The sequence below is a fragment of the Lineus longissimus genome, chromosome 12 (genome assembly GCF_910592395.1).
Source record: "Lineus longissimus chromosome 12, tnLinLong1.2, whole genome shotgun sequence".
NCBI lineage: Eukaryota > Metazoa > Nemertea > Pilidiophora > Heteronemertea > Lineidae > Lineus > Lineus longissimus.
Window position 1 is genome coordinate 2,223,765 of NC_088319.1, and position 22,201 is coordinate 2,245,965.

Consider the following 22,201-nt stretch of genomic DNA (forward strand, 5'->3'; position numbering starts at 1 on the left):
CGCCTTAAGCTTGCAGCACACTGGACGCCAACTTCGGCGGCAAGGCGCGTCAGACTGAACGCGACTGAACGCCGCTCGACGCCAGAGTTGGCGGCAGTGGATCGCGCTCATAGCACACCTACTCAGAATTGGCGTCCAGTAGCGTCTTTTCCGCCACTTCCAAGAATCGTGGGGGCTGCCATTTTGATATCATGTGACGTCGAGACGCAAGCTGATTGGCCAAAGCCTCGCCGTTGACGCTGGTTGACGCCAACTCTGGCGGCGATCCGTAGCACACCTGGATTCTTCTTGCGTTCACTGGCGTTCAGACGCCGCTACAGGCGTCAAAAATCAAACATGCTAGATATCTGGAGGACTCTTGCGGCAAAAAACGCGCCTTGCCGCCGGAGTTGGCGTCCAGTGTGCTGCAAGCTTTAGGCCCAAGCCAGTAAGTGACTACGTGTACATATATCTTTAAACGCTAATTCCTGGGCTCGTGCTTGATAACTCTCCGAGAGTCGGGTTCCACTTGGGTAGTACAAAGATGATAGAAGAAGGCAAATACCGAGATAACAATAACTGTTATATTCAAAAAGAGACATATTATACAGTCTGGATACTAATTATTGAAGTATTCTTATTCATGGCATTTCAGAACAAAGATTCCATTTTTTATTTACAACATTGCAATGCTTCAGATCTGTACAACACATGTATCACACGAGGTTCCCAAGTTGATAACATTCTAACAAACAATTTGCCTGAGCACGAACCGAACAGCCATTGGAGACGTGATAGCTAGCAACAGGAAGCTGGTCACCCTGCTCAAAAGCAGTCCAAATGACATGCCCAAGACTTAGTATAAGGGCAGAGACCTGTATTCATCCGCGACCGGAAGTGTGGCATAGAGCTTATCAAAATGTGAAGTTGTGGTAAATACATGGCTGGGATGGACCAAAGTGGAATTAATTCTCAATCTGTGGTTGATTCTTAATCTACAGAGTCAGGCCATCACAGAAATATGCTTTTTGATAATATATTTAAGAAAATGTGGTCTCACTGGTCAGTTTAGAACTTGTACTTTGACAGGGCCATATCAATGCACCAGTGACGTTTTGATGGATATGGTGTACGGAAATCTTTTTTTCTCAGGCAATCGGAATTGGAATTTTTTAAAACTTTATTATGCTATTGGCAAAGGGTTCTTCTTGACATGTATAAAATTTTGTGCAGATTGATTGGTCCAAGGTGTACTTTTTTTACCAAAACATATGCACAACAATGTACATGTAATGTACACAAGTTTTAATAGAGGACTCTGGCCATAAAGGAATCCTATAGAATATGAATATTCTATGTTAATTTTACTGCATGTATATCGGCCATTTGCTTTTATAGATTTTAACGGCATTTTTTCCCTGTGCTTGGGAGTAGGGCCCGGGGCGGCAGGGGCGGCGGCACGGGGGCAGCGGCGCAAACTCACCCCAGTGCCCAAAATAAAAAAATTTCAGACACTGGAATTGATCGATTCCCGCCATCTTGGATGTCAGATTCCTGCGATTCAGGGATTTGACAATCCTACGTCACAAATTGTGTCGCCAGTTCAGACTGTAAGTCTCATTCAGGCCGAATAAGTGCCACTTTCTCTCATAAAACGTTTTCTTTTATTAATAAATAACAAAATACGATCTTTATGAATAAAATTTGACACTGACTAGTCGATTTTAAGATGATTGTACGGGGAACTACGAACGCAGCGTAGGGCATCGGGCTTTGTGGTGTTGCGATAGCCTCACAGCAATTAGAAAGATTCTTTCCTGATCTACATCCGCGGTACTGCTTTTCAAGATGGTGGCAACTTACTAGTTCTAAAGGCGTTGTAAGGAACGAAATCAGCGCCTCTAGTGTCAAGATTGGCGTCGGCGGAGATTCCACTTCCTATGGCATTGCGGCAGCAGGACGACACACTAAAGGGCTCAAAATACTGATTTACTATTAATAATAATATCAGCAGTTTTTTCGTCTTATCATGTAAAATCTTAACATAGTATACGATTACGATACAATACCTGCAGTTTATTAGAAGGAGTATAGAAGTCCAATACGTATAGCCCATCAGCCCATATATCATTGTGAATCTCTTCTTAAAGTCCAATATTACATAGATTTACTTGGTTCTCCCGAAGTTACATATAAAAATTGGCACAACTTCATTATGCAACCACTTCATGGTCATGATGGGGCACTTAGATCAACTGAGCCGAGTTTATTAAAAAAGAATGTCTCATTAGACAGACGAAACAGATTTGCATGTATTGAGAGATGATTACTTCCTCTGATAAACTACTGACAAAACTTACAGTTTTTCCCAACAATAATTCATAAGAAATACAAATTTATTGCTGAAAATAATAACTTCATCACAAACACGGGTCATCGATATTCTGGGAAATCATCCTAAAAATCTCACGGGCTTTCACTACAGGAACAAGTTAATGGATGTCCATTTTGGCGGAAATCCATTCATTGGTAGTCCAATTCAGCTCTCCATTCGGCTCAAATCGCCACCGACCAATTCGCTCTGAAGCTTAACCTACCGAACTCGTTACAACATTACGGTTGATTAACGAGAAAAATTATCCAGATGTCAGAAAACGTATGGCGACTCTTTAAAAGTATACAATTTTAATTGGTTTTTCTACAGGAGTTACAAATTCTTCGACCTTATTAATTCTTAATATTGCACATTCCAATCTATATTTACATGACTTTTTTGTATATTGTTTTGATAATAATACAAAATACAACACAATATCAACAGTTTATAACTAATTCGTAAAGCAAAACAGTGCATAAGCGTTTAAATAGTGGTCACCAATTGATACATTGTGCAATGAACCTTGTATCTTTTTATATACAATGGAATAGCATTAGAGGAATGCAATATGTAGGCTCTATATTCATGATTTTATCGCCTATAGTTCCACAACATCGATGAGAAATATTGCGGTTTCCATTGCCATGGGATAGAGAGAAATACACTAAAAACATCATAGACCAACCGACCGATACAAAACACCCAGATAATCTAAACAATATACCAACGAATAGTATAAAAAAGATAGAAATGTACTACTATGTGAGGAAACTGCTTTTACATTCTGCTCTCAGCCCTTCTTTGCACGTTAAGACACGGAAGTTTCTTCCATTTCACATGAACTGCCTACAACTACAATCATTGGTTTTCGTTTCATACCCTTAGATTCCCTGCACTCCAAATGGCACCCCTGGCTGGAATAAAATGTATTTTGATCGACCATCTATTCCTGCTTTGTATTGACTATTCCATCAAACATGTCAAAACCGAAACACGCTTGAAGCGACTTATATTTTCTACTTTATTTCGTCCTTTGAAGCACGTGGTTTATATTTTCATGTCTGAAAGCTTAATAAGATAGGAAACTTGCCTCTGTCAATTCCGAATCTATTCCAATCAACCGCTCTGATGTTTCTATCATCGAAACAACTTTATCTAAATATAGACATTAGACTGCTCAGTTAAAATGTAAAATTTGAAACCAAAAAAGAATATGTAATTTGACGTGAAATTCGATAATTCTCTTTAATATCATGCCCAGCTTAAATTTCTTTGAGGCCACTTAGAAACAACAGAGCTTCCGTGAATGGCGAATACAACTAAAGTGACTACAGATGCGGTGCTGATGTGAACAGGCAAAGGTTTTTCGTTTCACACTCTATGATAGGGTTGAATCATAAAGATTCTTTGTTGGGCGATCAATGATTATCATAGTAGAAAAGATGCGAGTATGAGATAAGGTACCATACTGAGGCGTACACTGGGAGGCGCGTTACGAACCACCCTAAGCTTAGTTGATAATGCAGGGTAAAAGAATGCGGCCGCCTTCTACAGCAGAAGACACTAGCAGTTTTATGCCTCTTACGATTGGCTGAGATCTGTTCTTCATTGAGATGACTCCTGTCATCTCTATCACAGATTACTTCTCTCTGCTAAACTGGCTAATCTCCCAAAAAGACTTCCTTTACACCAGTGACGTAATCTTACCCTACATTCCTTGAGACACAAACCGCCCAGTACGATTTCTTTCCTTGACACCAATCATGTGATTGCAGACACTTCCCTTGACACCAATCACATAACGGCAGTCTACTTTCCTTGACACCAATCACATAACAAGCAGGCTACTTCCCTTGACACCAATCATGTGATTGCAGACACTTCCCTTGACACCAATCACATAACGGCAGTCTACTTTCCTTGACACCAATTATGTGATTGCAGACACTTCCCTTGACACCAATCACATAACTGCAGTCTACTTTCCTTGACACCAATCACATAACAAGCAGGCTACTTCCCTTGACACCAATCATGTGATTGCAGACACTTCCCTTGACACCAATCACATAACTGCAGTCTACTTTCCTTGACACCAATCATGTGATTGCAGACACTTCCCTTGACACCAATCACATAACAGCAGGCTACTTCCCTTGACACCAATCACATAACAGCAGGCTACTTCCCTTGACACCAATCACATAACGGCAGTCTACTTCCCTTGACACCAATCACATAACTGCAGTCTACTTTCCTTGACACCAATCACATAACAGCAGGCTACTTCCCTTGACACCAATCACATAACAGTAGGCTACTTTCCTTGACACCAAAAATGTGGTTTCAGATTATTATTCTTGACTGATCACATGAGATCAGATTACATTGCAAAACACCAACCAGGACTTATTTATCTGACACTAATCGCGTGATCAGAGACTGCTGTACTTAACGCAAACCACGTGATTTCAGACTTCTAGTATTCTCCTTGACACTTATCACGTGATCACAGTCTACTATCTCTGACATCATCACGTGCTCACATTACGTTCCTGGATACCAATAACGTGATCACGCACTGCAGGTAACGGGCCGAATAACGACTAATTATTGGAATGACCACCAGAGTATAGCATCCTTGACGCTATCACAAGTTCACAGGTCACTCTCCTTCAGGCCAACACGCCTCCTATCGGTGGCGAAAACAGTTTCCTCACTGACGTCTTCATGTTCCTCATTCTCGTTCTCATCATGCTGACGTAGTTCCGGTTCCGTCAACTCAGAAGCAGATTCCATGTCCACTGAGTCGGAGCGGTCCGAATGTTTCTGTTTTGATTTCCGCCCAAGTCGCTTCATACTTTGTCTTTTCAATGTACGAAAGGCCACGCTGTTGTTCACGCTCAAAGTTTTTCGTCTACGGCGAACTTTGCAATTGGCATGAACGTTTTTCATTGCTTGATCAAAGTTGTATAATAATGTGAATTCGTTTGATATTATAGGTACTACGAAAGATAGGATAACAAGACCGCTGACTGCCACTATTGCACCTATTGTGTACCCAAATGCCGTTTCTGGGGCCTTGTCACCATATCCTACAGTTGTCAGCGTTATAATAGCCCACCAGAATCCTGTTGCGAGGTCGGGAAACTCGTGGCGGTATTCGTTCGATTTACTCCCGGCGTCCGGGCTCATACGCTCAGCGTGGTAGATCAGGGAGCCGAAAAATAAGACAGATACGCCGAGAAAGACAATCAACATCACCATTGCGTTCATAGCAGACTTGACGGAATAGAGTAACACGCGGAATGGGCCGTAATGACGGAGAAAGTGAAAGACACGAAAGATGCGTAGAATCCGAAGGATCATGAAATTGTCTATGATGTTTTTGTACCATAAGATGCAATGATCTGGGTACCAATGGAACACTATTTGCAGCAGACTAGGTACCAAGGCTAACTCGTCCAAGATATTCATCGGTTTGCGTAACCACCGGAGTTTACGAGGCGAGCAGGCGAACTTCGCAAAGAGCTCCGCGATGAAGAATATAGTGCAGCAGATATCCAGCCATTGGAGCCATTCCATTCGAAATATCACCATTTTGGAGATGTCTGTTTTGGCGTGGCACGTGATGTTCACGTGACGCATATACGGCGCCATTGTTTCCATGCAGTATCCCATGATGGAGAAGGCAACAACTGCGAATGAGATCGCTGCATATACCTGCAAGTACCAAATGTAGAAGGAATGAGTTGTTGGGCTGGTACATCGTATTTTTTACATATTCGGCTTTGGCCCCCTGTTGGCCAAGTAGTGAATCATATCAAATTAGAGTTCGGTCTCTTCGATCACCTGACCTATTGGTACACGTGTAGGGTCTACCAAAAATCTGATCAGTAGTCGTTGCATGGATGGTACGCGCCACACTCACACCACCTCAGGCATTTTGACCTCGGTGAACCTGAAAAATAAGCCAAATCAAGACCCCGTACGCTATGAGGTGTATCCCTACCAGGAGTGCTACCTTAAAAAAATCGCTAGAAAGGTGTGAATAATTTGCATTATATCGCACTTTTTTCAGCTTTGGTCCCCTAGTGGCCGAGTGGTTAATCAGGTCGGATCGCAATTTTGTCCCGGAGGTCATTTGACCTAGAGGTTCATGTGTATAACGTCACAGTATTTACAAAACTTGCCAAGATAATGCACAGTCGGCGACCGACAGACTACCAACTCTCACAATGATTTTAAAAAAAGTGTTTTTCAGATTGATCTGGCGAAAGGTACTTGGCTGATCACTTATCACGAAACTGTAAGAGTGTGATCACTGGGCAGCTGGGTTTAGTAGACACCGTGAAAGCATTGGTTTGGCCTTCCAAAGGCTAATCCAGTGTGAGCAAGTCGGTAATTATGCAAAAACGGGCTGACATCAACAGGCTATGGTTCTTGACACGAGACCCCGGGTGCTCGATCCTTGTTACAACATTTTTGTCGAAAACAGTCGTTTTATCGGTCGTGACTAAGGACTCGACCGGGATCCGATTGTTGTTTTTCAAATCAATTACATTTACATGTATTTTGTAAAAAAGGTCCTGGATGTGGTTTTTGACAGCTAACCCAGGGTGGTTGATCACTATTATACAACCGCAGTCAGAATCATCCATCCTATTAACCACGACTTAACACCCAGAGGGGTCTAGGTCTTTCTATAAACTCCCGTAAATAGTAAAAGGAAGATGACGTCACTTGTTTATGTCTTCGACAGGAGGCACAGGGCACAAGACTAATCAAACCTAGCAACGCAATTATCAAGCGCTGTGAATTCTCGGCCAAAACCTGTTTCTGATTGATTTCTGACCGACTCATCAGGAGGTATCCATTGTAGTCAGTGGTTGATAAACTCATCTGATAAAGATTGATATGTTTTTCTATTTTCATTACACTCGCTTGGATTTAATGAAGGAATTGTTTTGAGGGAGTGACTAGTTTTTGTTGTCCCGTTCGAGAACTAAACCACCGAAAATGACCCACTTGTGTGTAGGACGGCATCAGTTGTTGGGCATGTGTTCGCGGTCAACAATCAGACCTTAAAGCTGACGGGTCAGATACACACTCCCGAGTTAGACCGAAGCCGAGCACTCGGTATTAAATGTTCGTGATGTGCATTTGGATCCTCGACCGAATATACAAATTTCCCCAAGTGCACAACTTGAAAGCAAGGCATTCCTTGACGACACCGTACGCACTGTATCGGTAAGGCTTTCCGTTAAAAGTAATGCAAAGATAAAAAATACCAAACTATTTGTATCTTTAAAAATAATCAAAGAACTCTAACTTCTTCGGTTTATCCTCAAGTTGGTCTCAAATCTGCGGAATCGGTCGGATCGTTCGGCAATTTCCGTAGAATCTGCGGATGATGCACAACAATAGATGGAGCTATTAAGACGCGCGCGCGCATCAACTATCGTTGTAAAATACCAAAAATTGGTTAAGGGTAGGACGGAGTTGGGGTACTCACCATTGCAGTCAATGAACAACGAGGTTTATTTAGTATCTGCCACATCCGATAGCGGGCGCCAGCGAATCCAGTAATGGGCGGCAGTATTCCAAATGGGTTGGGTTTCTGCTCAAGACTTTTCCTGAGTTCATCCAAAATTTTATTATTGTCCGTATAGTGGGAAAACTCCGTAACACAACAAGAGCCGAAGTTCCCTTCGTCGATATCCCAGTAACGAAGCTCCTTTCGAACCACGGAACCACAGATGTCCATTGGGTAATGTAGCTCTCCTGAAGAGGAGGAGAAAAATAACGCATTAAAAATGACAAATGTTGTTGAGGTGTATTGTGTCTCTGTGCTCGTGTGATACAAGATGAAATTCATTTGAAACAAAAACATATGTTGTCTTCTGAGACTCAACACCAGGTGCCGAAATTTTCCTTCATAAATGTCTGGAGAACCAAATCCCTCACAGCTCACAAAACGAAGTTATCCGACGGGTAAGGCAGTGCTACTGAAATGTAAGGAAGTGTCGACGAATCAAAAAGTGACATAGATGAACGCTACATCTTTTAGTCGCAATCTGAATGTGTTTCGGTTGCGAGCCTCTCACTCGAAACCCGAAATATTTACAAACTCACAACCAATCTGACACCGATGCAAATAGTTCCAAATCGAAGTCGTTACTATTAGAAGGTGTGGGCCAAATCTTACACCGATGCAAATAGTTCCAAATCGAAGTCGTTACTATTAGAAGCTGTGGGCCAAATCTGACACCGATGCAAATAGTTCCAAATCGAAGTCGTTACTATTAGAAGCTGTGGGCCAAATCTGACACCGATGCAAATAGTTCCAAATCGAAGTCGTTACTATTAGAAGGTGTGGGCCAAATCTGACACCGATGCAAATACATGTAGTTCCAAATCGAAGTCGTTACTATTAGAAGCTGCGGGCCAAATCTGACACCGATGCAAATAGTTCCAAATCGAAGTCGTTACTATTAGAAGCTGTGGGCCAAATCTGACACCGATGCAAATACATGTAGTTCCAAATCGAAGTCGTTACTATTAGAAGCTGCGGGCCAAATCTGACACCGATGCAAATAGTTCCAAATCGAAGTCGTTACTATTAGAAGGTGTGGACCAAATCTGACACCGATGCAAATACATGTAGTTCCAAATCGAAGTCGTTACTATTAGAAGCTGCGGGCCAAATCTGACACCGATGCAAATAGTTCCAAATCGAAGTCGTTACTATTAGAAGCTGTGGGCCAAATCTGACACCGATGCAAATAGTTCCAAATCGAAGTCGTTACTATTAGAAGGTGTGGGCCAAATCTGACACCGATGCAAATAGTTCCAAATCGAAGTCGTTACTATTAGAAGGTGTGGGCCAAATCTGACCACCGATGCAAATAGTTCCAAATCGAAGTCGTTACTATTAGAAGCTGTGGGCCAAATCTGACACCGATGCAAATAGTTCCAAATCGAAGTCGTTACTATTAGAAGCTGTGGGCCAAATCTGACACCGATGCAAATAGTTCCAAATCGAAGTCGTTACTATTAGTAGCTGTGGACCAAATTTGACACCGATGCAAATAGTTCCAAATCGAAGTCGTTACTATTAGAAGCTCTGGGCCAAATCTGACACCGATGCAAATACATGTAGTTCCAAATCGAAGTCGTTACTATTAGAAGGTGTGGGCCAAATCTGACACCGATGCAAATAGTTCCAAATCGAAGTCGTTACTATTAGAAGCTCTGGGCCAAATCTGACACCGATGCAAATACATGTAGTTCCAAATCGAAGTCGTTACTATTAGAAGCTGTGGGCCAAATCTGACACCGATGCAAATAGTTCCAAATCGAAGTCGTTACTATTAGAAGCTGTTGGACTCTGATTAAAACTAGTTTAAAATGCTTGACATGTACAAACAAATTAATCCAAAAGTGGTCGCCATTCGGAGCAAAGTGTCAAACGTGACATCGGTATCCTATTCTCGAATCCGGCATTCAAATTAAGCCGTCTTACATACGTCTGGCTTTTGACAAGCCTGATAGATATCGGATATAACTGACATGACAATTGCCAAAGAGGGTATCAAATCACAAATTCGCAACATCTTTGTACCGATGATAATTGCAGAGGAAGGTGTTTACGGTAAAACTTGATTATTGTCCCTGGATTGGTTGATTTTTGCTTCCTTTGCCCGATGCAATGTCTCTATGTGCGTACACATGTTTTAAAATTCTCTGCCATGATCTGTACGGACTTTTTAAAGAAATGGATAGTGTTGTGTGCCATTCGCAGCTACCGACGAGTCATTTCAGGCATTTCACCGTAAATCTTATTTGGGGGCAAATTTAAGATCAAACCGAATTGCTTGACTTAATCAAGAACGATATTGAAGCCCAGCTCGTGGCACTTCGTTATTTCGACTGAATGGACACATCAAAAATGCCGATAAAGCAATCGTTTGAACTGCAATCCTAAACATCGATTTTTCTGAAACACGAACGGCTGGCGGGGATGGGGAACATTGCCGTTGATGCGGGAGAAGTGGACCTGTAGAGTGGCATGAGGGATTGATGGTTGCATAGATGCACGGACGGGGATGGATGCGAACGGAAGAAATGGGGGACGTGGAGGAAGGATATGCGGTGAAAGGGCAGCTTTTGCAGGCATAGCCCAATTTCAAAATATATTTTTATTGTGATGAAGGCTAGGAAGAGATGGCGCGATGAGCTCAACACAACCCTTCTTACCTTACATGCTTTACAATAATGTGGTAATGGGCTACAGGCGACTTTATTAAGGTAACCTGGGTACCTCTCCCAATGGATCCCAATCCATTCATTAGGCCCCATTTCCCTTGTTACCAGCCCCCATTTCCTACTAATGGTTAATCCACCAGGATTCCCGGTAGATGGACACATCAATTTGCATACTAAGTATCTATCCATGATCGCCTGTTGTGAAACCAGTACCGTAGGGAATCGAAAGGCAAAGGTCGAGGTCGCGAACAATATAGTGGTTCTCTTCGAATTTTAAAAAGAAGCAGGATCAATGTTGCAGTAGCCAAATATATTTGTTTCAATATTACTCATTTAGGGCTTTATTTGTTCCATTTTAAGAGTTTTTAAATGAAACTGTTAATTACCGTTGTCGCTTGCCATTGCTTTCATTAAGTGACAAAAGTTATAAAACCTGACATGAACGACATCTACAACCATCTACCGTCTAAGAACAGGCCACTGTGGCCTACGTGGGCACTTAAAACGAACAGGAGCTGGGGACACAACAGAATGCCAATGCCAGAGAGCGTGTAGTCACCAGACCACATCCTACAAGACTGTCCCCTGCGCCAGGATTTACGACAGAAATTCTGGCCCGCAGACACCAATGTCGAGGGAAACTGTGAGAAACACAGCATGTCAGGTTGAACGCAGAAGAAGAAAAAGAAGAAGGACATAAAGGATGAAAAGTGACATGGTGAATCGTAAGTATAAATCCTTCTCTTTGGAAATGAGATGTTCCTTCTTCTTGTTTGTCCTTACCTGATCTATAGTAATCCATAACCGCCGAGAACACCCCGGGATGGCGGTCAAAGAAGTATTCATCACAGCTCTCCTCGGTCAGCTCTTCGTGGTACTCGGCCAGGCGGCCCAACCGGCTGTCCGGGTTCCTCTGGAGGGTCGAGAGGTAGGTCTCGTGCCGCGCCCCTCCGACGTTCAGCACGATCCGCCGCGGGGATTTGCTTGGTGAAGACATGTGATTACTGCTCAGTTGAATCATGTCCACCAGCCTACACTAGCTCTGGAAATAGTAAAAATAAGAATTGTGACAAACTTGTATTTGATAATTCTGGACAGTTCGATATTGTTGAACACGCCATCTTGGATCTTAAAGGTCTTTATGTACCCAGTCCTCGACACTGAACGCGAATGTCTTACAAGCAACACAGTACCCTTGCCATGCCTCAGTCGGTATCGAACGAATTGATGCACCATCGAATCATCCCGGGACGCCCTATTGCGCGCGAGTCGTATCGTCCATATGTGTTCATCGGGCCAACTGATCCGCGCTGGACTTTTTAAACAGGGAAAGAGAACGGACATTGAAATTACAAAACTTTGTTTGAAGCGCTGGTCGTGCGGTATCACCTTTGAGGAAGACATATCCCTTTTTCCTGGAGGACAGGCTAGGGCCCGTTTTAGAACAATCCTTAGTTGAAGAACAAACGTGTAAGTGTGCGAAACCTTAGCTAACGTATTCCTATGGTCTGAAACGTCAACCCATACTCTGATCCACCATCAATCCGAGTTGATTGGTTTCTTAATTTATAGTTGGCCGTTTCTCCTCCTTTGACATCAGCGAAAGATAAAGTACTCGCCATAAAGTAATTGCTATGTCTACAAGTAAAAGCTACTTCATCATTCGCGTAATAGTGATTTCTTGATTGTTTAGCAAATATTCATCAGTGTTCTGTAGTAGTCCTTCCGTTGGGTATTTACCTGGTTTGAACTCTTTGATAGAAGCCAGTCCTTTTGAGCACATCGCATTTATCATTGCATTGTAGATCAATGTAATTTATTGATGTTGTGTGAACGAATATGAAGTGTTTTTATTACAGGTTGAGAGAGCTAATTGCCTTGCCAGAGTTGTAACCTTGAAGATGATCATACCCTAAGTGCATTGATCCGACAGACAAAAACCATACATTTCAGCCCGAAAGGTTCATTCACATTTCCCCAAAATCGCGGAAGGTCAACCAGGGACAGTCTTGCAGGTTGCGAGAGGCAGTTGCCTTGCTAGAGTGGTGACCTTGAAGAGGAGCCTATTTGAGTCATATCTGGGTGCAAGCGGATCCATCGCCAGGCATACTAATCGTCATGTCCACTTAAGGCGTCCGTTCGTCGAGTGTGGTTTGACATGTTTGAACTCTGGTCACCCTTCGGTTTCCCAGGTTCTATGTTCCCCGGGTCTTTTGTTCCCAGGATTTTATTCCCGGGTTCGATGTTCCAATATGCAATAAAATACCAAGTTAGTGATTTTCATATGGGTATGAAAATTGACACGGATGATGTTGGGCCTTGGTTACAGGCAGTGGGAAATCCATTTAAAGATTGAGTTAGGGTAAGTGCCGGTCAGGGTTAGAAGCAGATTGATCACACTGCTCCGGAAAATACTGTGGTTTGGAGCCAAGCCCCAATTTTTGCTCTCCACTCTACAAACCTGCGGTGCATTTTTTTTCTATTTATGATGCAAATTATGCTTGAAGCACCTAATTACCAGATGGACACGGCTTTGTATAGTCGAAATATTCAAACAACACAGTTTTTCCAACAATATTGAAAAACATCTTCCTTTCCCAGGGCAGGCTAGCTCGGCAAGATGGAAGCCTGCCCGATTCTTGGTCACAATTCTCCAAGGCCTGGGCTTGTCACGGAAGGAATGGTTACCAAAACCCGCCAGACTGCAAGCCGTGTCTTTCACACGTCTTGGTCTAAGTTGATTAATCCGTTTCGTACGTGCCTGAAATGGCCCAAGTCTTGATTAAGCGTGTAGACGTGGAAGATAAATATACATGTGGGGCAAATAAGGATATTCAAAATGATTAATGAGATTTTAATCGCTTAAATAATTAGATTGGAACCTCCTAAATACCCAGAGTTCAGTCTTTAATGAATTCGTCGTTATTGATCAGCTGTCAGATCTAAGTGTTCAGAAAATTTGTAATCGTAATAACACCCTGGTCTAGCTGAAGCCAGGCACAGATCAGGTGTAGGGCCATCAGATAGGTCAGATAACATAAAGTTATAAAGAATGCTATGAGTTTATCTAATATTTCGTGATATGCTACAATTTATGAAATTCAACTAAGCCTCTTATATTGTTTTGATCAGATTATGGGAGGATGATATCAAATGTACATTCTTTTGAACATAATGTGAAGCCTCATTTCCCATTGGTACAACTGCTCCTTACCCACCAATTAATGCTGGTCCATCACCACGCAACAGGTCCAAAACTCTCCTCAAGCTCGTTATGATAGGTTATGATACTGAAAACTGCCTAAATCCCAACGATAGCCAAATATTTGAAGAAAAAAGTACCCTGCATGGACTTACAAATTACAAGATTCCAGAGGTAAGAAACTTGCTAAGTGGTCTCCCCAGGCCCAGTTGTTAGAAAGCATGTTAGCTAATGACATCATCTCGACATCTTACATGTGCATTGATGTACAGGAAACGACATGTCTGCATGATGTTATAAGCTTACATGCTTTGTAACATCCGGACCCTGATCTTCCCCAAGAGTGGTTGCACTCTGAAAGGCGGACGCATGTTGTCACATCCTGTCATCGTGTTGGGCACCATCGGAAATATTACTGAATGTCACGCACTCTTTGGCTTTCTACTCAACACTCAGCTCTCAGCACCTGGGCCGCTACTTCCTTGATACATCCTAAACACCATCAACATCCTCCGCTGTGTTGACATTGCGGGAAATGGCTGGATTGGCTGAGCATCCATCCCATTTATTGCCTCCGCTGAGAGGAGATTTTCCCATTGGCGCCATTAAGCAAGACGAAACTGCAGTTGGACTTGTCGAGAAAATGAGATCGAACAGATGCGGGATTTCGCAGGACCCATGTTTCGGCCTATATTTCACATTTTCTCGGGCGGTGAAATGAACCTTCTCATCTCCAGCTGGTAAGTCCAGCGCAGATCAGTTAGGTCGACTCGGCCTGATGAACATGTAGACAATTCGGGCCAGCAGTCGGGTTCCATTTAGAAACGTGTATGACTTGATGTTCCATCAATTGCTTTGATACCGAGACTTGGGCGTGGCAAGGGCATTGCACTGCTCGTTCGCTTTGAGCTTTGTGAAAAATACTGGGGCTTCCCAAAATAGGGCATTTAAGATCATAATCCTATGTTGGAATGGGGTTAATGAGGTGACTTAATTGAGTGAGCTAATCAGTATTCACGTTGAGGGGTCGTAAAGAATGTACATGTTCATTGTCCATGTATACAAAAGTTAATACGACAAGACTCTTCAGATAATCTGACAGGGAGTTTCGTCCTACCCAATCTTTTCCTTTCATTTTGAAACTATCAACAGTTGCTGATTATCTTTTCACCAGTTTGCCGCAATACGCTTCATCGTAATTTACCCTAATGAGGTAGTAGAATTCGCCCCGCGTCCCATGAGAGTTAATTCTCAATTACCTCTTGTTTCCAGCCCAGGTGGAAGGAAGTCGACTGCCTACAATAAAGGCTTGGCGTGTCAACCGAAATTAGAGTGAGCTGAGGTATTTCCTCATAGAAAGGAAGGCACCAACGTTATTTACTGAACTCGCAGTATTGGTTGTCCCATCGAACATCGTGAAAGTCAGTGATGCTGAAAATGTAGGCCAACCAATCAACCAATAACAAAGTTGGAGGCCGAGGTGTTGGGCAAAGTGGCTGCGCCACCTCACAGTTACTCTTCTGCAGTTGGGTCGTTCTGTTCCCGAGCCTCGTTCCACACGCCATTTGCTATTCGAAAACACCTCAAAGACATAGTTTCGGCATTCTCAATCGAGCACCAGCTGCTTTCGAAACATTTACACCAATCTTAAAGGCTATAATGGTGGTCTCACCAAAATGTCTAAAATTGTCGAAACGAGGCTAATACATAATCCATGCAACATTATAACAAATGTGTTTTAGAACATTAGATTGAAAGGGAACTGGAACCGCCGAGCGATTTATTCAACTTTTCGACTTTCAACGCCCGAGAAAGTCAAACTTCCAACTTCCTATTCGAGTTCAGATTTGTAGCTCCGCCCCCAGTGCCCGAGCATGCGCAGTTCAATTTGTTATTATTGAGAATCATGTGAGAATCACGTGAGTCATGCGATCTTTCATTCATGAGGTTTCGTAGTAAATTCCATAGTAGTGACGTCACTCAATGATTGACAGCTAGGCGCCATGTTTCATTCATGCCTCGTTCTGATCACCCGATACGCGGGAAATGAAAACGAGGTCATACGAACTGGCTTGGCGGTTTCAGTTCCCTTTAAGTGAACAGGGTCGAATCTAAACATGGGCGCACCCCTTTGAAAAAGATCTGTGCTTTGCGCATGCCTTACATGATGCTACCATCATAACTCACTGTAGTTCGCAGTAACGTTCATGAAGATATCTACACGTATAGACAGACACCTACAATATTAATTATTCTTAAGAAACGCGGGCTTGGGGGACGTTGACATCACTCACTAACGTATGTTTTCCAGGTCATAACGATAACTTTTTCATCATAAATCTCAGAGAATATACGGGGGCAACGTTCTGTTCTGCAATAGACATGTGGGCTTATACACTAGAGCGCGAACCGCTGGTTGGATTTCTTTGAAGTCTGTTATTATTGATCTGAGCTGCACGACGAATAGGTTTTTTAAATTTCAGTCACCAGGTGATGGAATATTATTATGTATGCACTTATGTACATTGATGTAGTGCATTAAGTTTTCTGCTCTGTACCGTTCTTTCTTCCAATCTGAATGAAAGGTTGAGGGTCGTATATTTTTTGGTGTCCATCACCCTATTTATGTACGAGAAATATCTGGAGGCCAAAAGGCCTTGGGGATCCCCACATTAACTCATGACCATCGAACCTTAGTATAAATAATGTTTTACTTTATTTTAGCAAACTTAAAAGAATACTGTCAGCATTTTTGACCTGGGAAAGTATTCGAGCTCTCGTTAATAACAATAACATCATTCCATTACGCAAAAGGGCTGGGTTTGATCAAAACAACGTTAGCTTTAACAATGTATTACCAACGGAGTCGTTAAGCTCTAACTGGGTTAACTGAAGAGATAACGTCCACAAGGATACTCAACGTAACCGTTAGGGATAACGTGACTTTTGTGCTTTTGAACAATTGGCCCTGGGACAATTGAGACCGTTAAGAGATGTTCGGACGCAATCGGAAGCTTTTTTCGTGCCATGTGGTCCCAGCAGATCATGTCATATCATTTCGGAATCAGCTTGATACTAAAATAATGACATTTCCCTGATAAGTTACGGCATAGTTGTATTATCATATTACTGATGTCGGGTAATGATGACATCTCGACATGTATGTTACCATTACTATTATCAGACCACAAATTCAATCTTTAGTTCACGATATATATGTGCTTAAGTGGGAAGACCTTGGTTTTTTTGCACTATTTCACCTCTATGACCCTCAAATGAGTCAAACGCGCCATATCAGATTTTTGAAAAATATCCCACTTCAAATGGTACACTGTTCGGTATTACCGGTAATCCAGGAAATGACATTATAGGCAGCAGCTAGGCAGGCGAGAGAAAGTCACACAAAGTCGCCGATAGGGGTCTCTCACATCTCACAGCACGTCGAAATGATTGACGCTTGTACGAGGAATATATTTAGTGCTGAATCTGACATGACCCAGTGCCCTTACTGTGTATATTAATCACCTGGAGATGGCCAAATTAGCCCCTCTGCTCCTGCCTATAGTCCAACGATACCATTTTGAATGAAAAGAAATTGCTTAGTCGTCGAAGTAGGACTAGTATGTACGGTGGCTGGGAAAGGATATGGTGATTTTTTTTTCAATGACGTAGTTTTTTTTAAATCTCAGGCGCCTGACTTATAACTCAGGTGCCTGACTTATAACTCAGGTGCCTGACTTAGTAACTCAGGCGCCTGACTTACGAAATGACGAAGTTTTTTTTATCAGTCGTAGGCACCTGAGTTAATACTAAGTCAGGCGCTTGAGATAAAAAAAACAACTTCGTCATTGAAAAAAAAAATCACCATGTCCTTTCCCAGCCACCGCAAGTATGAGGAGATAAATACACCCACTATTAATACTAACAGGGAAAGAGTTAATAACCACCATACGAGCTAAGCGCACATACTCGAATTGAAATTAGAACATACTATATACATTTGTTGTACCTACGCAATTAGAAGTACAAGGCGAATGCGTTGATCGTCAGAACCAAGCGTTCAGTAACATCTAGAGTATAAAGAAGTCGTCGGATTTCGAGTGTTTCAAGTTAACAATAATCGATATTCGGGTTCAGATATCTAATCCACTTGGTGCAGAAATGTTGACACCTGGTTTGCATTATTTAAATGGATTAGGAGTCTCGCCATCTCGACAACACGACATGATAATGTAAAGCGCTTTGAGAATGCTGTTGGCCTACATTATGGAGCGCTATAAGAATCAGTTCACTGAAACATTAAAGGGTAACTCGTGTCAAATTTCACCAGATAATGTTTTAGCTGTTTTTGACAAATGACTACGTCACAATCTCATAAATCGGTAAGGTTTTCGAATCGAAATGCACATTTGCTAGAAATTGATGGTTTAATCCCGCCCGGACGGCTCGCTTCGATGCCGTTGAAATTGCGCTACGCCGACGACGTTTTCGTTGATGACGTCACAACATGAACATTTTCGCGGTCGCGGTGGTTCACATTCAGCGATTTTATAATAAATCTGATCAAAAATGGAATATTTGAGCTTTACATTTGTGATCAACAATTAAAAACGGACGTATTTCCGCAAAGTTGTAAATCACATCATAGTATCACTTTAAGCTGTTCCTGCGCATGCTCCAGTATTGGTTAACCTACAATAAAAAACAACACTGATGCACCAACTACAAAACGAAGAAATGAAAGACAGACTATGGCCGTCTCTAATATACTGCTCCTATCTGTAAAGTGGATATTTTAATAGATGCAAACATTGGCTACTCCCAAGATGGCGCGAACTCCAGGACTGAATGAATCTGCAATATTCCTCTTAGCCGTTCAAGATCCAAGATAGCAACGCAAATAACAATTAGACAGGACTAACAATCCGTGAGTTTTATCGAGGTTATTAAGGACGTTTGCCTTCGCGAGCTTTTGCAAAATTTCCGTTCTTTTTTCGAATCACCGCTGCTCGCTTTCTGCCATTATATTTCATTGTACGCTTCCGCTGAGAGAGGAAGTGCTGAGACCGCGGAAGTTTGTTTTGACTGGCTACGGGGAATGGTTGGTAACTATTTACCAAGTTTGGGCTACGGCACTATATTGGTTAGATAGCACGACCACTTAATATATCAACATTTCAAACGTGTTTGCACAGTCAGTTAACTATGCAAATATCCTTTAGCAATATTACCAATGGCTCGGTGTGAGCAGCTAACTTGACCTATTTTGACCGTAATTCGTAATTAATCAGTTAAGAAGACACTGTTTGTCTTGAGGTCATATAGTAGGCCTTCCTACACGGTGCGGCATCGGAGGGACCTGCCTCAACCTTTCCCAGGCCGGACACGACCAAGCCGGTTTGTATTACATCTACACGGTGCGGGTTTGACGAACTAGTCGCGATCGAGATCGGGGCCGGTTCGTTGATTTGAGAGCCGAAAGGTGGCTTGCTTTGGAAAAAAATTGATAAAAGTGGAAGTATTATTTTTCTGGGATTTGCAAACTTCTCAAAATCTGATGATATCACGCAGTCTGGTATCTGATATTAGGAGAGTTGTATTGGCTCAACACCATGGCATGGCTGCGGGGGCTACCTATAAGAGTGCCAGGGTACCTAGAATACATTTGCTTTGCTAACAGTTTATTCAACATAGCTTGTTGACTAAGGTATGAATATGACAAGCGCTTTGAGCAGGGTTGAATCTGAAATCACTGAATGCGAAACTTAGGCATTGACTCTTCTCCTATGTCAGCTCATACAATGACTTGAATTAGTTCGCCTGCCAATAACCAGGGGCAACAATATCCGTATACATTCTTTTAAAATGTATAAAGGTACATTTCATCCTTTAAAAACGATAAGGTCAAGACTAAAAGTTGACCTAACCACCCCTAAACCACCCGATGTCTTGACAAACGATGCAATTGATATAAATTTCAAATACCCCCCCCCCCCCCCACACACCCAAGCACCACCACCACCACCAATCCCCACCTCTCCACCCCCGGACGCCAGTACGATGTCCCTTTTAAATTACCGTCATATATCAATACGGCATGTCAAGAAAGATAATGACTGTGTCATAATAACTGACGGGACACAATGCGAAATGGTATAGTCATCACGGAAGTAATTACGCTGGGGACAGCCCATCAAACCACAGTGGCCGGGAACAGGTTATAGGGAGTTTTCACAAATCATCCGAAACGCCAACGTGAACGCCTTTCTCGTTGTTCGACCTCCTGAAAACGATGCCGATGAATGCAATAACCGTCCACGATGACGTTTCGGGGTATTTGCGAAAACTCCCGAAGTGTTGTCAGTCACGCGAGGATCCCCGAACGGCTGTTGACAACAGCCGTTCGAGGATCCTTGAAACGTCTTTGTACTACCCGCGTATTCCCAGACTGGGATCCTGACCTCACTCTCGCTATAACCCGTCTCATTCATGTTCGCGAATCCGCAAATGTTCTCAATTCTCGCGAGAAAAAAAATTACGAAAAAATTTTTTATTCGAAAAACGAAGATGGAGGTCGTCATAAAAATCGTGAATTTTTTCTCATAATTTTTCGCAAATCGCTAAATTTGAGATTCCGTAGTACACGACACTTGTACTTGGCATACGATCTCAAAACGGAGGCGTCTTCAAATTCATTATGTTTTTTACTCAAAGGATTGAGATTCTATCGCATTAATTTCAGGAAAGCGAAAATTTATTTCTGGCGTTGTGAATATGAGCTGTTTTATTTTCAACACGATTATGAACTGTGTCTTCTGTCAGTGTATACCTGACACCAACTATCACTTACCTACGATGTCAATAATGTTAATGATGCTATGCATACGAACTACTGTAAGCAAAATATTGGCGCTAATTTTTTGGGTGATTTTTGTAGTCTTCAAAATTTCGAAAAATGCTTATATCTAATAATGATTTTCAGCAGTGTTGCGATGCAATTTTGGACTTGGCTTGTCAATTTCAGACATGTTTATTGTTACACCCCGTTCTTGAGCGCTGTTTAATGCAGTTCGACGATTTTTCAATTATCCCTTTCTAGAGAGGTCACGGTCGTGCTGGCAGCCATTCTCATGCCCAAGTTCAATCTCCCAATGAGAGAACTGCGATTCATTTGCTTCCTTAACCGGAAGAGGCCAAATGTACGCTAGTACATGGTTCAAATATCACTTAGCAACTGTTACCAATGCTAGGAGATTGACCCCAGTTGTCATTTTAATATAGCCCGCGGATTAACGCACTACAAGACGAGTCAACATAAATGATACTTTAGCTGATGAGCCAACGGCCATACTGGCCGGCTCGAGCTACAGTTGAATCTCTCCATCAAGGAGACACTCGGGACTGATAAGTGCTGTCCTTCATATAGAGAGGTGTCCACTAAGGGAAGTTCCACTGTTCCAAGAATGTCAACAGACAACATGACCAGATAAGATGACAGGGCAGGTTCAATAAACAAATCAATCAAGAAAGGCCAATACTCGATACCACGTATATGATACACCAGCGATCTACGATAGGCAGGTTTCGCAAGCCTTACGATGTGCTAAGAACGAAGACTGTAGAAAGCATTGTAAACGTATTTTATTGACGATTCTTTTGGAGCAAATTTCCCCGATTCATCCGTCAACCAGAAGTATTAAGGTAGCAGGAAGGGTTGGGCGTTTGTGGTTTCTGAGTCTGAGGGGGTTGGTGTCTGTTGACTGTGCTTTAAGAGAGACTAGGCATGGCGCCAGTCTCTCTTAAAGCACAGTCAACAGGCATTTGGTCTCAGTATTTGGGTTTTGATTGCCATGACTGTACCCCTGTAAAAGTCAGAGGAGGAGAAGTTTGGAATGATGAAAGCATTGAAGAAGAAGAAATGTTATTATTGAGGAAAGCAAAATTTATTATGAGACTAGAAGGCAGTGTCCTGACTTGATTATTTTGAAAATGGCGGTCTGAACACATTAAAAGGTGGAACATGGCATTTTATCGACTTTGAAGTGTTCCGCAGTTAAAGGGAGACTAGGAATAAGATGCGCAATTGAATTAGCACAGGAGTTGACTGCCCAACATACCAGCGTACATGCACTTCATCGCTCGTACGGATTACAGGTTGCGAAACCTGCCGATCATTTTTGGAGGCGAGACCTTGGCCGCTCCTGCCTTTCACCTTCCGCTAATGTCAACAAATATCCTGACCGATGACAATGCTGGTGAAACAGATGTTCAATCAAGAAAGTCCAGAAACCGGCGATACCAGATCTATGACACACTGGTGATCAATTATTTTTCTTCTCTTGCGTTCAGAAGTTTTGAGATGCACGCTAATCAGT

General features: G+C 42.4%; 1 protein-coding gene across 1 annotated transcript in view; it reads right to left on the minus strand.

Moving 5' to 3' along the window:
* Window positions 1-1,514: 1,514 nt before the first annotated feature.
* The window catches only part of LOC135496628 (potassium voltage-gated channel protein Shaw-like), a 54,266-nt gene continuing 33,579 nt past the window's right edge, over window positions 1,515-22,201 (minus strand). The window contains exons 2-4 of the mRNA XM_064786047.1: window positions 11,408-11,666; window positions 7,872-8,140; window positions 1,515-6,079 (exon numbers count right to left, since the gene is read on the minus strand). Of these exons, the coding sequence (XP_064642117.1) occupies window positions 5,015-6,079; window positions 7,872-8,140; window positions 11,408-11,645 (1,572 nt within the window). The 5' untranslated portion in view covers window positions 11,646-11,666 and the 3' untranslated portion in view covers window positions 1,515-5,014. The remainder of the gene's footprint in view (window positions 6,080-7,871; window positions 8,141-11,407; window positions 11,667-22,201) is intronic.